This window comes from Somniosus microcephalus, chromosome 3 (genome assembly GCF_052327205.1).
Source record: "Somniosus microcephalus isolate GS21.2 chromosome 3, FLI_Smic_1.0, whole genome shotgun sequence".
Classification (NCBI taxonomy): domain Eukaryota; kingdom Metazoa; phylum Chordata; class Chondrichthyes; order Squaliformes; family Somniosidae; genus Somniosus; species Somniosus microcephalus.
In genome coordinates, this window is record NC_140989.1 from 160,163,454 (window position 1) to 160,182,059 (window position 18,606).

Consider the following 18,606-nt stretch of genomic DNA (forward strand, 5'->3'; position numbering starts at 1 on the left):
TAAAACCTTGTGTCGAGTGTTGGTTTAAAATACTCCACAACAGTGTTATTTTAATGTAAAATGATGTTTAGGCATTCAATTTAGGGTTATTATATTAATTCGGGCATTCTTAATGTTTGAGTAGTTGTATTACTGCAATATTATTTTCCGCATCACTGTGTGTGAGCTGAAAGCTTACAGAACCAGATGGAAAGGGAGTCAGTCTTCACTAAACCTGTCAGTCATCTATACATTAAATAAACCTGCAGATTGAAAGCTGTGTGCATTACATTCCTTATTCTACCTCGTTTCCACAGTCAGAACATTCATTACACTTTGCATCCTGCTAATGAGTACACAATGTTACTGAGCCGAGATATCCTGTCACAAACTCACTTTACACAACAGATTGTCATCCAGATACCATCACGTAAACTGCTGCCGCGTTGCAGGCTTCACGTGGAAGTCGGTCACATAATTAGAATGCTCAGTGTTGAAAATAAATAAGTGTTATGGCAACCTAGGAGCCTAATTATTCTAATATAACTAGCATTGTGACTGCCAGGTTGAGCTTAGAGAAAGGTACTCTCCGTTTGGGCTCCATCTGGAAGGAAAAAATGTGACTAATGTTACAGAAGGCTCAGCTCCACCATCCAAAATGCTTCACCTTGCGTGTGCCTCCCCCAGTGACCAGCAACTATCCTTTAGTCCCATCAGTTTGAGAGACGCTTCATAAAAAGCTATCTGGCTGACCCGGTTTTCTTTTCCTCCTCCCCGAAGCTGCTGTCTGATGCTAGGGTTACAGTCCCACGGATACCGGCGGCCCTCTGGGACCTCACCCAGGCAAACAATCTTCATGTGTCAGCCTAGACTATGCGAGCTGGCAGAGTGTTTGACTCGCACCAAGTCCCGTTCACCCATCACCCCTGTGCTCTCTGCCCTACATTGGCTCCCAGTCCAGCGACGCCTCGATTTTAAAATTCTCATCCTCGTGTTCAAATCCCTCCATGGCCTCGCCCCTCCCTATCTATGGAGCCCTGCAACCCTCGGAGATCTCTGCGCGCCTCCAATTCTGGCCTCTTGCGCATTCCCGATTTTACACTGCCCCACCATTGGCGACCGTACTTCAGCTGCCTAGCTCTGGAATCCCCTCCCTAAACAGCGCCACCTGCCTCTCCCTCCTTTAAGACGCAGCTTAAAACCTACCTCTTTGGCGAAGTTTTAGTTCACCTGTCCCAATAGCTCCTTCTGTGGCTCGGTGTCAAATTTTTGTTTGATAACGCTCCTGGGGAGCGCCCTGGGACATTTTACTACGTTAAAGGCGCTATATAAATGCAAGTTGCTGTTGTTGTTACAGTGACCAGCACATCTCAGCCCAATCATGTCCTCACTGAGCAGTCACACACATACTTTCCAGCACATCACAGATTAAAAATCAGCAGTGGTAAACCTAACTGACTATCCCCCTTCCTTAGCCTAATGTGTCACATTAAAAGATAGCTTTTAAAAAGAGAGAAAGTCAATCATTTTCAAAGTCCAAAGATATTTCCCCAACCAACAGAAAATACTTAATTAACCTCAGGGGTGATACTTTAAAAAAAATGGAGGGGAAACGGTCAGTCTTGACCTTTAATTGAACCGAGGACCTGCTAAGAGTAACCAGCCTCTAATTCGCCTCAGGAAAGCAAAGCAAACCTTTGCTGCCTTATGGGAATGTACCAAGTCACACACAGATGCACTTGAGCAGCATGCTCAAGTCCTAAAGTCAATCAAAAGCAGTTCTATTCACTAGATAGGTAGCAAAAGCTACAAATCAGTAACCAGCACAAAATGAACAAATCAAATCGCTCCACTTTCTCCCCCCCCCCACCAAAGCTACGCTACCACTGATGAACCAGCAAAAATCAGGAAACCAAACAACCTAACTACTAAAAACAGAAAACACTCAGCAGGTCAGGCAGCATCTGTGGAGACAGAAAGAGTTGACGTTTGAAACCCTGAAAACCTTAAGCTCCATTTTCCACTGGTGGTCACTGAATCTATGGCCTAGTTTTTTGGATCAACATGATTTTAATGCCTGCATTAACCGGTTTAAAATAAATGGGTTACCACCAGTGTTAAAATAATGCAGATTGGTAAATCTAGATTTATGTACCTATTTTAATCTCCAAAATCACAGTAACAACTTTCTTCCACACAGTCCTGTCCCATCTGTGTGTCTAGGGCAGCAGGTGTACCAGGTTCCCTATCTTCTGCTGCTTCTTCTTCTTCTTTCACATGGTAGTAGCAAAAAACAAATCTAAGTCGGATATCAAGGCCGAAGCTTCTGGTGTAACAGCGTGAATATCTTGTAGGCTGCCTGTGAATTTCCTCTGAGGACAGTGCTCAATGATGTGCTCCAGGGTCTGATTAGGAGCTCCACAGTCGCATGATGGGGATGCTTTAATCTTCCATCGATGGAGAAGGGGGCAGCTTCTCCCATGACCGGTTCTGAGGCGGTTGATGGTTGTTTACTATTTGTGAGCAAGGTTTTGTGTGTGCTAGGTTCCCAGTACTTCCACTGTTTACCTGATATTTCCCAGGCTTTGCACCTGCTCCAGCAGTTTGTAGTCTGTGACATTAGGGTGGCCAGCATTTTCAATGCCTGTCAAAATCGTATTCTTGGCAAAATTTCACTCTCCATTCCGACAATAAATAAAGTCAGCAATTTGCGCAGCCTGCAATTATTTCCAAAGTGCCCACGGAAGAAATTAATTCATAGACAGATGAAAGTTGGGGCACTGTGGTAAGGTGGGCTGCGAAGTAATGTTTAGCCTACCAGCAGGCTGTGTTTAGCCTACTAACATAGGCCCTGCTTTGGGATGGGGTCTTTTGGGACCTTCTGGGCAGTACCTGTTTATAGAGATTGTTTAGAGCGGGATGTGTGACCTCACTGAATAAACTACACTTAGAAAAAAAACTGCCATAATAAGTTCTGTGTTTTAAACTTAATTGCCGCCAGAAGGAAAACTATAACAGGCACAACATCTATTGATTTTTAAAATTTATTTCTGCAATGGTCTTTCTACAACCTCACTACTTCCCAGGTTTTAGCTCCATACTCCTTGCAGCTTCCCAGGCCCACCGGAGGACGGGAGACACAGAGATTCACAAGTGTTTTCTCATTTTTTGTATGAGTCCCAGTGGATCCACAAGTCAATATCTAAAGGAATTAGACACTGAATTAATGCTGAAAACATCCTTTTATCTAATCCTCAGTCCTCACAGGATCGCCCAACTCTTGCGTGTGTTTACAGAGCAGTGTGCCCTGCCACATTCTGTTCACACCTTCCAGTTCAGTTCAGAAAACATTTGTAAAGGAAACTCTATATTGGCCCTTCTGGTACCTGCATGGCACAGAACCATCACAAGGTGTGAGTCAACACTCCACACCGGCAGAGAATGCTGGATGTATTCGTTTTTTTGTCCCTCTCATTTCTTTGCCTTCTGCTAAAGGAATTATACAGAAATCGAGTGTTAAAATGTAATTATTTCAACATTGTTGAAGACAGCTATAACAAGCCCTATGGTGTGGTACCTTGATGCACTTACTTGAAGACATTAGATCTAACCAATGACCTTACTTTTTGAAGATTGGAAGACCATATTTTATCAAACTGAAACTATTTGCTGTCTAAGTACTTCAGAGATAGATACCCAAATAAAAATATTGGATTTTGTTCCAATATTTCTTGTCTCACGCAGAACAGATGTAACTGTTTCTACTGACCATCTGCAACTGCCCATTGATCAGCTTCAGCATATAATCCACCTGACTGCAAAGTTAAAAGACTATGGGGTCAAGCTTCCTTTCTGGTGCAATCCGACCAGATGTCCAGCGGAAGCATGACGCAAGGGCTGGGAATTAGGCCAGGAACCAGACACGCGGGGTCCAGGGTGGGGCGTAAGGGGAATCCTTATCTGGGAGTTTCCTCATCCACAGCTTGACAATCCACTGGTGGGCCAGTATGTCCAGTAAACACAAGTATACCAGCCTGCCCGCCGGTGTCTACGGGGCCTGCCCGCCAGTGTCTACGGGGCCTGCCCGCCGGTGTCTACGGGGCCCCTTCGCCCCAGTGAAATGCCCCTTTTGGCCACTTTATAAAGGAACTGAAAATTACTTATGAAATTTTTCAGGGGTCTGGTCTTGGACCGGTCTATAGAGGTGGCCTTGTTACAGTACATGCTCCATTAGTGTCAAGTATCGGAACTGGATAAAAAATGAACCCTTGAACAGCATTGTTTTACATGTCTCGTCAGTCTCCGTTAACTTTGGGCTATTTCCACTGGATCTCTGCAGGTTAGAAAGTTTAATTTTCTCAGTTAATGCTTCATCAAAGAGTGAGAGCCTTGGCTCAGAGGTAGCTCTCTCGTCACCGAGTTAGAAGGTTGTGGGTTCAAGAGTAGGGGAGTTCCCCCTGTGTCCTGGAAAATATTTATCCCTCAACCAACAACACAAAAATAATTATCTGGTCACTTATCTCATTGCTGTTTGTGGGGCCTTGCTGTGTAAATTGACTGTCATGTTTCCCTACATTACATCAGTGACTACACTTCAAAAAAAAAAGTACTTCATTTGCTGTAAAGTGCTTTGGGATGTTCGGAGGTTTGGACAGGCACTATATAAATGCAAGTTCTTTCTTTCAGAGAGTCAAAAAAGCCTTTACCCTCTAAATAGGGCTTTGTTCCCTTGTTCATGAATTGGAGCATGTATTTTCTCTGCACTGGGAGTGTCAGCCTAGAATTTGAGCTGAATCCCTGGAGTGGGACTTGAATGCACGACCTTCTGACTCAGGGGCAACCACCGTTGTTAAGGACAGGAACAAACTTACTTCTGCTAGGATTGGCTTTGGTAAATAAAAATACACCTATCTTTTAAAACCAAAAATAAAAGACAACGGTACATAATTACATTACAAAAAGCTGAAACTTGACTTCTAAGTTAGTCCTCATTGTTCTTATTCTGGTCCATATGATGGCCATTTATTAGAATCTCTGACCAGAACACTAAGGGGATGAAGTTGGTCTTGGAAGGGCACAACCAGCGATAGCTAATCAGCAGCCAGTTTCACCTCCCGCACAATTATCTTTTCCACTGAAGTGAATGTGGCGTGGGGTGGCGTGGAGTGGGTTGGGGTGGGATGGGGTGGCGTAGAGTGGGGTGGGATGGGATGGGATGCCGTGGGGTGGGGTGGGATGGCGTGGAGTGGAGTGGAGTGGGGTGGAGTGGGGTGGGATAGAGTGGGGTGGGGTGGAGTGGGGTGGGGTGAGGTGGGGTGGGGTGGGGTGGGATAGAGTGGGGTGGGGTGGGGTGGGGTGGGGCGGGGTGGGGCGGGGTGGGGTGGGATGGGATGGGATGGGATGGCGTGGAGTGGAGTGGGGTGGGATGGCGCGCGGTGGGGTGGAGTGGGGTGGGGTGGGGTGGAGTGGAGTGGGGTGGGGTGGAGTGGGGTGGAGTGGGGTGGAGTGGGGTGGAGTGGGGTGGAGTGGGGTGGAGTGGGGTGGAGTGGGGTGGAGTGGGGTGGCGTGGCGTAAACCGGCGACCGATTCGCTATCGTCACTTTTGTTCTACTGCCCAAGGCCAACTTCGCCACTTAAGAGGGAGAAATTGGTCCTCGTTGTGCCAGGCTTACCGGAATGATGCCCGGACTCCAAGGGTTAAGTTACGAGGAGAGATTACACAAATTAGGGTTGTATTCCCTGTAATTTAGAAGATTAAGCAGTGATTTGATCGAAGTTTTCAAGATATTAAGGGGAACAGATAGGGTAGATTTAGAGAAACTATTTCCCCTGGTTGGGGATTCTAGGACTAGGGGGCAGAGTCTAAAAATTAGAGCCAGATCTTTCAGGAGTGAAATTAGGAAACACTCCTACACAAAGGGTGGTAGAAGTTTGGAACTTTCTTCCCCAAACGGCAACTGATGCTACATCAATTGTTAATTTTAAACCTGAGATTGATAGATCTTTGTTAACCAAAGTTATTAAGGGATATAGGCCAAAGGAGGGTATATGGAGTTAGGTCACAGATCAGCCATGATCTCAATGAATGGCGGAACAAACTCGAGGGGCTCAATGGCCTACTCCTGTTCCTATGCTGTTTTCGGCAAAAGGGTCCAATTTTGGGGTGCAATGTCCCGTGCCCTGAAAGTGCCTGAAATAGGTCCGACTCCATATTGGGCCGGGTGATATTTAGCTGTCCCTGGCAGCCACTTAAAACAAGCATTGAGCCCCTTGAATCTGTTTACGAAGGGCTGAACGTATGTTCGTGGGCCTTGCCATGAAATTCGTTGATGCTGAACAGAGCTGGCGCCGGGATGGTAATGTGACCGAATCTGCGGGGTCCTGAATGGGACCGGGAGGGTTGGGGGCCCGCAATCAGGAGGGCTGGGGGAGGTCGAAGGCTCCTCCTGGCCCACAAGGAGTGCTAAAAGACCACCTTACCTTGTGGAGTCGGCAGCTCTTTGCCTCTGTTTCGCTGCCGGATTTCCCGCTGCCCGAGAAACATGCGCAGCACCAGTTAATTTCAAATCGGCCTTCCCAATTGCACTGTAGGAGCCCGATTCAAATATGCCAATCAGCGCCCCACCTCTCCACGGCAGGACAGTCGGCTGGCCTAATCACCGCCGCCGTAAAAATGGTAGCAGGTGCGCGTGCGGCGTATTGGGGTCGGGTTACGCGGAGTTCACATTTTAACTCACCCCAACCCTCTCCTAGGGGCGTTAATATCGAGGCCAATATACCTGCAGCACCAGTGTGGAGTGAAGCCATTTCACCAGACACTACAATGTTCATGTAAATATACCCTTAATTAGTTTGCTTTCTTTTGTGGGGAATGGGAGTAGAAGAGGCCTCATCATTATTGAAACAACTTAACATAATTGATAATACAAAAGGTCATGTTGACAGTAGGTCGGCCGCATGTGCATGCAGATCTGCTGTGATCAGTGTCGTTCTGGTTTTCTGAGAGTTTAAGTGTAATTTTGTAGAAACAGTTAAATGAGCTTGCACTTTTTGTTTTAAAAGCTAACTTCAAAAACAGCACAGACATGAATTTCTGGCCATATCCTCAATTCTGTAAATTGGAAGCTAAGAAATTCCTGGCAATGCTATTCCTTTGAATTATTGGAACAACAATGTATGTAAGTAATTGAAAGCACAGCTATGAACGTGCATAGTTTTGGGTTCTGATGTTGCAGTTTTTTGCCTCAAGAACACTCCCACTGACTAGAAAGACGAAGAACACACACCCAAGGGACTTCATTCTTGTAGCCTTGTAGCGTGGGATTAAAGTCAAGTATATCAGCGTACCAGCTTAAAGTACAACTCGAGCTCCAACGCACCAATCCAGGTTGGTTCGAATCATCGTGACATCTGTAGACAAACTGAACTCTTCAAACTGAAAAGAACAAGTTCAATGCCGAGTTGTCACTTGTGTCAAATTAAAGAGAGACTCTCACTGTCAGGAGCACTTAAAAAAAAAATTAAGAAGCTACTAGTAATTACAATTATCTTTAACATCTACTCAATTTTGTTATTTGACTTTAAAAAAAATTTTAAAGTGCATTTTTTCAAAAACAATGAGTACCGACGACACAATTGGCCTTGGAGAGGTTACTGAGTTTGACAGAGCGGCATAATTAAACACCAGTAAAAACAGAAATAGTGGGTATACGGCCTGCTGTTATATTTTACGATAGTTTGCCAACATAGCATACTCCAGAAAATCTCTGACGTCTTGCTTCAATGTTTCCATTTATTTCTATATAAGTCCAAATGCAACTAATTTCACTAAACTATGAGCGGGCATAGAACAGATATACTTGAAAATGAAAATTACTGGAGATTGGCGCTTATTTAATTTTTTTGTTTTTTAATTGTTATAAATAAGCAAAAACTAATAAGAAATCTAAATGTTTGGAATCAAGGATAAATCACAGACTTCAGGGCCCACTAAAGTCCCTGTACCATTTTCTAAAGTTCCCAAAACTCAATACATTGTATTTACAATTGATCCGAATAATACTGTTAATTATTTCTCCTTTTTTATTTCTCCATGGGTAGGTGCTGATCACTAGCGCTCCTTCAGGCAGTGTTACTTTAAACATAAGCTGCCATGGGTAGGTGCTCGTCACTAATGCCAAATTGCAGGCAAGTTGTTGCAAGGTGGGTCATGGTGGTGTGCATATCATCCTGGTGGTGGGCCGTGAGAGCACAGTCCTCAAATAGGAGTTCACGAACACGTTCAACACATCCAAATACAAGGCCAATGTTAGCAACGCTATTGGACCGCCCATCAGTCGAATCACCAAACTGCCAGTTCACAGAAATCACAGAAACCCCACAGTGCAAATAGAGGCCATTTCGGCCCATCGAGCCTGCACCGACACATATCCCACCCGATCCCCGTAACCCCTACACCAACACATATCCCACCCTATCCCCGTAACCCCACATATTTAATCCCCCTAACACTAAGGGTCAATTTATCATAGCCAATCAACTTAACCCGCACATCTTTGGACTGAGAGAGGAAACCGGAACACCCGGAGGAAACCCACGCAAACACGGGGAGAATGTGCAAACTCCACACAGACAGTCGCCCGAGGCCGGATTCGAACCCGGGTCCCTGGTGCTGTGAGGCAACAGTGCTAACCACTATGCCACCGTGTCTGCCCCATTACCCCCAGTTATGTAACCTAAACTCGAGAGTCTGCACTGTAGATACTATGGCATGAATCAGGTCAAATGGTCTGTACCATAGATATCCCTCCTTAAGGTGCTGTACACCCAACACTATCTGCTGCTGTCGACTGAGAGTTTGATTTGCTCTCCAAAGCGCGAGCTATGGATGAAGGTGGGCTGCTGACACTGGACCTATTGTGGCAATACAATATCAATATCTTCAGTGTCCCCGGCTGCTCGCTTTGTCCAACTCTAATAGAAAACTCTTTAGACGTGAGCTTGGCTAAATGCCAGGAAAGCATTTTAATACAGAAACCTTGTTGGAGCTTAGGAATCGTGAGCTACATTTTAAAAAGTGAGGATATTATCTAATGTTACTGTCGGTTTCTGAGAACTACAAAAACCATTACCCCCAAAAAGTTCAGCTGAATGTTTCATCCAGTCTTTTAAAATAACCTGAACTCTCACAACCCAATGGCACCCCCTTGTGATAGTAACAATATGTGACAACGACATGGGTTTTCCCACACAGAGCCCACAAGCAATCAAATAAAACCGTTGCAAAGATTTTGGCTTCTCGGGGATAGCGTTCAAATTTTACATTGGCCAGATACAGCAGCTGTCCTGGAAGGCAATGATAAGTCTTCAGGAAGCTGTGCAATGAAGCACTCTTTACTGTCATGGTTATTTACACACTGCACAATGGAGAAACTTCTTTACCTACATGCAAAAGCACATCTCTGTGCAACATAAAATGATTTAAGGGACAGATCTGGCACAAAGCCCACTATTTCAGAATGATAAGGAAGTCTGGCTGCCAGACTGATAAATGAGTGAAATAACTGCGCTCGGAACAAGCCAGAAGTTTCGCAAGACACTAAAGGCAGTTTGCAAACTGGCTTCATTTTGTTCAGTTCAGCCACTCTCCAGTTTGCAGACTCAGATCAAAATCAACACATCAGGCCAGACTTATTGCTGTGCAACTTTACTGACTTGCACAGAAATTCCAGGTCTGCACGACAGTGGGATCCTTCAACTCAGCCAATACACTTTTGATTAAAAAGAAATAACATATAATGCCAGTTTGCAGACACAAAGGGGATAAAAAGTGGGCAATGACAGATCGGCCTCCCATGATACACCCCGCCTGATTTTCCATTCCACTGAAGTCAAGTAAATAGAAATAAAATCGAGCAAAGTGTGTAACAGGCCAATCCGCAACTGCTCATTTTGCACCCCCACCAAAGTTGAATTCATCGCCTGAAGCGAAGCATGCCTCACATTAGAATAGTGGCTTTCAAACTATTCTGCCGGAGGTCTCCCTGCAAATACTGACACAGCTCCCGGGAACCTCTATACTCATCTCCAAATGAAAATTCCAACTACCCAAAAGGAAATTTGTGCCATTATTGCAGAAAACATTTTTATTTATTAGTATATACAACAACAAAACTAATGTGCCCATACATCAATAATGACAGAAAAATACAGAAGCCTGATGATGGACAGTCAGAAATCTGATCATAGAATGATACAGCACAGGAGGCCAGTCGGCCCATCCTGTCTGTCGGCTCTTTGGACGAGCTATCCAATTAGTCCCACTCCCCTGCTCTTTCCCCATAGCCCTGCAAATGTTTCCTTTTCAGGTACTAATCCAATTCCCTTTTGAAAGTTACTATAGAATCTGCTTCCACCACCCTTTCAGGCAGCGCATTCCAGATCAAAACAACTCGCTGCTTTTTTTTTATTCGTTTATGGGATCAGGGCGTCGCTGGCAAGGCCAGCATTTATTGCCCATCCCTAGTTGCCCTCGAGAAGGTGGTGGTGAGCTGCCTTCTTGAACCGCTGCAGTCCGTGTAGTGATGGCACTCCCACAGTGCTGTTAGGGAGGGAGTTCCAGGATTTTGACCCAGCAACGATGAAGGATCGGCGATATACTTCTAAGTCAGGATGGTGTGTGACTTGATGGGGAGCTTGGAGGTGGTGGTGTTCTTATGTGCCTGCTGCCCTTGTCCTTCTAGGTGGTGGAGGTCGCAGGTTTGGGAGGTGCTGCCGAAGAAGCCTTGGCGAGTTGCTGCAGTGCATATTGTAGATGCTACACACTGCAGCCACTCGCGTCAAAAACAATTTCTCCTCATTTCCCCTCTGGTTCTTTGCCCAATTATCTTATGTCCTCAGGAAATCGTTGGGATCCCCTCGAAGATCTCGCATAGTCCAGGGACCAGTATGAAAACTTATGCATTAGGAGAATTTTTTTTTTCTTAATTGTTTGAACCAGAAAACCTGATCTATGAAGCTAACCCACAGTGATGAAAGATTTTTTTTATAAGTAGATTGTGCATTTTACCCAAATTTTTATTAGCATTTATGTTCTGTATACCGGCATTAACATGGTGACAACCAGCTGAAAGGTCCCAATCATTTCAATGACAGATGGGCAGCCAGCAATATATCACTGTTCAGAATGTCAGGGTCTAAAAGAAGAAAAAAAAAACTGGAAATATTCACAGCAAATATTCCGTGTTGAAATATTGATAAAAGTTGCAATTAGGTTCTTGTATGTGGAGTGTCCTTGGCTCCAAATTGACACAACTAGAAGTCTGGAACCAAGTCAACCCTCTGTGGTAGAGTTAGTGATCCAATAACTGAACCAGACAAATTTGAAGCACTCCGAGGCACTGTTGCTCATTGATCGGCCAGCCTGGAGCAATCATAGAACCTGGAGGGGTTGACCTCCAGTCTGGCACTCTTCATGGTCAACACCAGATAATCTTGCAACCCTGATAAGTAGGGTGGATCCCAGGTGGGCAAGCAGCGGGAAGCCTACTTGTAATCTGCTATGAGAAGCTTCATGGTTTATCTGGCACCCCTGCACACAGATGGGGATCATTAAGGCTTGACCCTGCCAGGCTGCACCTGAGCTCTCTGGACTTGGGTAAGCAGGTATGTTCCTCCAGGTAGGGAATGTGCAGTCCATCGCAGGCAAACGGAGGTTGTATCGGTTTAGATTTCTCAGTAGGTTGGTTGGGAGACTCAGACTTGGTGATGGGCGTCCACGGGCATCAGACACCCGACTGGTCAATGGGAAGAACTCCCACCATGCTCATTCTACTGTTACTGTTAAATACCATGGTGGACAAGTCCTAGTGGGAGCAGATACTGCCCATGTTGCCTAGGATAGGTAAGACAACTCTCTATAATACTTAGAGCAATTTCAAGAGCACTGTTATAAAGAGATGGAAGGTATCTAATAAAGGAATGCGGAGAAGGGAGATTATCTTTGAGCTGGGGGGGGGGGAAATTACCATGCAAATACCTGTTTGTAAGTCGACCTTGACCATGACGCCTGACAAATTTTGGCAGGCAAGAGATCTTCACCTTTAACATCCAAGAGCACAACAGAAGATATAACATCAGCTAGTTCTCACTGGGGAAAGAAGGGGTAGAAGATATTGCCGTTTGGTCTGACTTTGATCAATTGTTCTTTCCTAAATTGCCACACAACCATTACCTCTATCTAAAGATCACAGCAATCAATATAGAGGTAAACTGACAGCAATGCTGAAATGCAGTCAAAGGCCAACAAGTCCACGGAAGAACTTCAATCATGCTCACTATTAAAATCCCCAACTGGATAGCTAAATTTAGCTACATATAAATAGGCTACATATAAAGCAAGTAAAAAGATAAATGAAGGGTAGTAATAGAACTATCTGAGGAAATGTGAGAGGAAGTCATTAAAGAAAATGAATTGAGGCCCTTGCAATGGTAAGTAGGAACGGAACAGAAATAAAGACCATTTCAAAAATGTCCAAAAGCATGTACTTTCAAACAAACGCGGTCATATACTTTATGATCACTTACACATTTAGATGTAGATGTGCTTATATAGAAAAGGATGGCCAAGCCCCATCTCATGAACCACATGAGGCTCTTCTGTGCCTGCCCCATTCACTCAACCCCACTCAGAACCCAGCAAAGGAGCAAGCAGGAGGTGAAAGAAAAAAGACTTGCATTTATATAGCGCCTTTCATGACCACCGGACATCTCAAAGCGCTTTACAACCAATGAAGTACTTTTGAAATGTGGTCACTGTTGTAATGTGGGAAACGTGGCAGCCAATTTGCGCACAGCAAGCTCCCACAAACAGCAATGTGAAAATGTCCAGATAATCTGTTTTTGTTATGTTGGTTGAGGGAGAAATATTGGCCAGGACACTGGGGACAACTCCCCTACTCTTCGTCGAAATAGTGCCATGGGATCTTTTTACGTCCACCTGAGGGCCTCGGTTTAACGTCTCATCCGAAAGACGGCACCTCCGACAGTGCCATTGTCACTCCCGCCACAAGCACAAGCTTTCAGCACTTTACCTGGCACTCCAGGTTTACCATAAGGTCATTTGAGAGGTGAAATTTTTCAGTGAAATGTTGGGAGTACCACAGGTTTAGCAGGTCCTACGGATCAGGCCTACACAATTGAGGATGGAAGAGTGACTGAACTGAGGAAGAATGGAATGGAAGACAATCCCAACAAATTCAGGTGAGAAACCTGTCCTGCACCAAACAATGATCATTCCCGAGGACAAATTAGTCGCATCACACAAACTTAAAGGCCTAGAAATTTGGTATAGCCGCGTTTGGGGCGCTAGTCCTGGCGATGCACAAAGTTTAGCGCCACCTTGCGTGATATTGGGTTACAGCGCCCCTAAAGGTGATTGCGGCGCTAAATCAGGCGCTGCATGCTACTCTTAAGGCGCTAACCCGGCGGCGCAACCCAATTTCGCGGCGGCGGGGTGCAGCGAGGGTGCTGTCAATAATCACTTTCCCTGAGACACACTGGCGCCGGCCAGCTCTTAAAGGGGCAGGTCAATTGGCATCACCAGACACACTCACTGCCTTGTAGGCCTTCAAAGCGGTGGGAGCCTACCTGTGGCGCACCAGCCTAGCAAGACATGAAAAGGGTGAGGCAGAGGGCGGAACGCCTCACTGATGGGGCATTGGATGCTTTGGTTGGCGCAGTGGAATCAAGGCCAAGGAAGATGGTCGGAATGTGATTTATGTTTTGGACAGTCTCCCGGGTGTGAGATGCAGTTATGTGTCAGTGTATTAGTTTTGCTTTCTGTTGCCATAGCTTTCTCATGTTTGAAGGAACCACATTTTGTGTAATGAAACACTTTCTTCATTTACAATGGCCATGCCTGCTATTTACATGCATCTTGCCCTTCACAGGCTTGGGGGTATCAGACCGGTTCCATTCCTGGTCTTGGAATGGCAGCAAGCATTCCGTGAGAGGGGCCTAGAAGCTACTTCTGATCAGCCTCTGACGCGCAGCCTGAGAAGAGCCGCGCGCGTAGAAGTTCAGGCCAGCAGGCATCTTCTCAGCCACTGACAGAAATGTCCTGCACCTTATCCGAGGCTGCAGATCTGGCTGAAGCAGCTGGCACAGCTCAGTCACCACCTCCTTTCTAAATCGCAGCCTTCTGACACACTGCTCCTCCGGCATGTTCATGTAGGAAAACTGCTGTCGGAAAACCCTGCCAGTGTAAGGTCTGCTGTGGCGACGTCTGTTGGCCCTCCTCCATCTGGCCATGCCCGCCCCCCTCTCCCAGCGTCTCAATGCCCTTTCCAGATGATTCAGCAGCAGGACGTTCCCCGCCAATGCAGCCCCCATAATAAGTGCCCACAGGAAGGTTCCCCGTTGTCAAGGCTCACCAACAGCAAGGTGATGGTCAGAAGGCTGAAGATCGTCTGCCTGCGCTGGCTCAGTGTGCAGCTCAGCATCTCTTTGTAGCGCTCGAGGAAGTTGTGCTCCAAAAATGGCTGCCGCTTTTAAACCACACCAGTCCCCTTTAAATAACGCTCCTCCAGCCCGAGAGCAACTTGGTAAGGTCCAGGTAAGCTGTCACTATTAGCGCCAGGCGCTACGGAGGGGGGCGCCACTGAATTTCCGGTCTGGGACGCCCAAAAGGCGTTGCACACTCAAATGACATCATAATCAGTCTGCGCCCATGAGCGGGCGCTAAGATTTAGCGCCGGCGCTAAATGCATGCTCAATATGGGGTGAGGCACTAGGCGCCCTGCGCCCGCCCGGAAATTGGCTAGCGCCCCACTTCTCGGCCTCTTTAGGCGTTAATCGGTGGCGCTAACAACCGAATTTCTCCCCCAAAGTGACTAGAAGCTGGGAAACTTGGAAAGAGAGGAAATGAGAGAAAAGGAGGAAAACAATGAAATAGATGAGTGAAAGAAAGGAAAAATGAGAAAGGAGAGAAAGGGAAGATATGGGAGAGAGTGGGAAAAGAGGAAACTTGAGAGACTGAGGGATGAAAGAATGAGTGAGATGGAGGGAGAAAGGGAATGAGGGGGTAGAAGGGGAGGTGTGTGAGAGAGAGAGAGAGAGAGCAAGCAGAAAAGAGTGAGTGACCACACAAAAAGAGAGGGAAAGAAAACACAATGAGGAAGTACAATCCAGATTTTAAGAGCATAATCGGAAACCAGCATGCCTAAAGTCACACTGATGGGCCAGCTTGCAAAGTGACTTGCCGGGTATACTGCAGCTACAATGGGAAGATCAGTGAGCACACACTCTACTTACTTGTAGCTCTTTGCCAGTAAATCATTTCTTTTTCCAGCTCGAGCTGTGAAAGGTTGGCGAGCCTCGACAAAGGCCCTGCTTATAGTCACAGCACGTCAGGATAAAACTGTGTTCAATTAACTTGCAGCCCGCTCTTACTGACGGAATTGATTCTCACCCCGCTGTGACCTGCTGATCTGAGGTGTTTTTCCACTATTAACGCCATGCTACATATTGGAAACCTTTTATGTTTGCAAAATGAAACCACATCATCATTTTTATTTTTGAGGGCATTTCTACAAGTAATCTTTACCTTACAACTTTCCACTTCCCAGCGGAGCTCAAATTGGGAGTACAAGCTGGGACCCAACCTGACTCCAGAGTTAAGAAGTGTGAGTGCAGTCTCAAACCAGCTTTAAAAGGAGTCCAAGGTCTCCTTGTGCCCACTGTGCAATTTTTAAACCTGACCAAAATTAATTTAACTTCATTGGGACAGTGCAGGCTGTGACCACCGAGCCTGTAGTAGGACTTTTTGATCCAATGTGCCCATCAAGATGGTTTAGATGTTTGCAGCATTTCCCAAAAATTGGGTGGCAAACAGACTGAATGAAATGTGAATGGCGTTTAGATGTATGCAAGCAGGCCTCAGTTATACCACACATTTGGCATCTATGTAATTCTATCCTTTAAGAGGAAGCTAGATAAGTACACGAGAGAGAAAGGAATAGAAGGATATGGTGGTAGGGTGAGATGAAGTAGGGTGGGAGGAGGCTCGTGTGGAGCATAAACACCGCCATAGACCAGTTGGGCCGAATGGCCTGTTTCTGTGCTGTACATTCTATGTGATTCTACGTAGTGCAATGACACCGTTCTTGCTCAGGCCAACATCCCCAGCATCGAAGCTTTGACCACGCTCGATCAGCTCCGATGGAGGGTCACATTGTCCGCATGCCTGATACGAGACTCCCAAAACAAGCGCTCTACTCGGAGCTCTGACGCGGCAAGAGAGCCCCAGGTGGGCAGAGGAAACGCTTCAAGGACACCCTTAACGCCTCCTTGAAAAAGTACAACATCCCCACCGACACCTGGGAATCCCTGGCCCAAGACCGCACAAACTGGAGGAGAAGCATCCGGGAAGGCGCCGAACACCTCGAGAGCTCTTCGCCGGGAGCAAGCGGAAGTCAAGCGCAAGGAGCACAAGGAGCGCACGTCAACCCAAGCACCCCACCCACCCGCCCCTTCAACCACCGTCTGCCCCACCTGTGACAGAGACCGTAGGTCTCGCATTGGACTCATCAGCCACCTGACAACTCATTTTTAATGTGGAAGCAAATCATCCTCGGTTCCGAGGGACTGCCTAAGAAGAAGATCAAGAACAAAAGTACAAAGTTGTCAAGAACTTGGGTGCTTCTCATCAGTGAGGCAAGCAGCTGAAAGCTGGTGATCTGATATCACTGGCCAATGCACAGCCAGCTTTCCAATCGCGAACAAGAAGTCAAGTGATAGAAAGAGTTCACCATTCCGTCACTCTTCTATCACTGGACATTTCACCGAGACTCAGAGGCTGGTGTGCAGAGCTCAGTGTTCGAGTTTGCGTGCACACAACTCTGCCTTCACATGCTCGACAGCGGCGTGAGACAAGCAGTACAACTTAGCTGTATTGCTGTTAAAAATGCAACCGACATGCCTGCAATATTAGCTCAGATAACAGGTCAGAATGTGGCTTGGTTTAGTTTGAGGTTTCCTGAAGTACTGTAGCGTGGAAACAAAGCACAAGCATTTTCAGGTATGTGGAAAGGCCATGGAGTTAAACAAACCCAAGTGGTTGAAACAGATAAACCCCACCTACCTGTCTTCTCCCCACATCCTTTTCTCTCAAGAGTATTGAATTATCTCTTGAACCTATTATTAATATTCACTTCACTGGCCTTCCAATAAATAAGCTTGCGAGTGCAAAAAGTCCTGCTTGACTTCCTTTCTTGCTCCTAACTTCCCACTATTGTGGTTAAATCACCTGGTGTTTGTACCCTTATCCACAGTAAAAGATTTGTTTCGATCAATGTTATCTTAGTTTCCATCAATGTTGTCAGTTCCCTTCAGCAGCTTGAAAACTTCAATTAGGTCTCCTTAAAGAAAATAAGCTGGGGTTGTTCTCCTTAGAGCAGAGAAGGTTGAGAGGAGATTTGATGGAGGTGTTCAAAATCATGAGGGGTCTAGACAGAGTAGATAGAGAAACCGTTCCCATTGGCAGAAGGGTTGAGAACCAGAGGACACAGATTTAAGGTGATTGGCAAAAGAACCAAAGGCGACATGAGGAAAAACTTTATTACGCAGCGAGTGGTTAGGATCTGGAATGCACTGCCTGAGAGGGTGGTGGAGGCAGACTCAATCACCGCTTTCAAAAGGGAATTGGATAAGTACCTGAAGGAATTTTTTTTGCAGGACTATGGGGAAAGGGCGGGGGGGGGGGGGGGGGAAAGAGAGAGACTAGCTGAAGTGCGCTTGCAGAGAGCCGGTACGGGCTCGATGGGCCGAATGGCCTCCTTCTGTACTGTAACTATTCCATGATTCTATGCCAATCTTCTTTATTTTCCCTTCAGAACTTAAACTCCTGATACCTGGAACAATCTTTGCTGTTCACTTCTGTACACGCTCAAATGATTAGTTCACCAGAACAGTGCACAGTACTGCAGGTGAAGCCCAACCAACAGTGGTGTTCCGCAGGGGTCAGTGCTGGGTCCCCACCTCTTTACAATCTATATTAACGATTTGGAGGAGGGGACCGAGTGTAACATATCAAAGTATGCAGATGATACTAAGATGGGAGGGAAAGTAGTGAGTGAGGAGGACATAAAAAACCTGCAAGGGGACATCGACAGGCTAAGTAAGTGGGCAGAGATTTGGCAGATAGAATACAATACTGGAAAGTGTGAGGTTATGCACTTTGGCAGGAAAAATCGTAGAGCAAGTTATTATCTTAATGGCAAGAAACTGGAAAGTACTGAAGTACAAAGGGATCTGGGGGTCCTGGTGCACGAAACTCAAAAGGTTAGTATGCAGGTGCAGCAAGTGATTAAGAAGGCCAATGGAATGTTGGCTTTCATTGCTAGGGGGATAGAATATAAAAATAGGGAGGTATTGCTTCAGTTGTACAAGGTATTGGTGAGGCCGCACCTGGAATACTGCGTACAGTTTTGGTGTCCATACTTAAGAAAGGACATACTTGCTCTCGAGTCAGTACAAAGAAGGTTCACTCGGTTAATCCCGGGGATGAGGGGATGGACATATGAGGAGAGGTTGAGTAGATTGGGACTCTACTCATTGGAGTTCAGAAGA

The 18,606-nt window shown here is 46.0% G+C and overlaps 1 protein-coding gene across 3 annotated transcripts in view; it reads right to left on the reverse strand.

Annotated features, from left to right (window-relative positions):
• The window catches only part of dtd1 (D-aminoacyl-tRNA deacylase 1), a 291,913-nt gene that overhangs the window by 204,066 nt on the left and 69,241 nt on the right, over positions 1–18,606 (reverse strand). Inside the window, exon 5 of one of the 3 annotated variants that reach the window (XM_085981792.1) lies at positions 2,146–3,468. The exons of the other annotated variants lie outside the window; for them this stretch is intronic. Coding sequence (XP_085837918.1) covers positions 3,451–3,468 — 18 coding nt within the window. The 3' untranslated portion in view covers positions 2,146–3,450. Of the gene's footprint in view, positions 1–2,145; positions 3,469–18,606 lie in introns of those variants that run through there. 3 annotated transcript variants of the gene reach the window in all.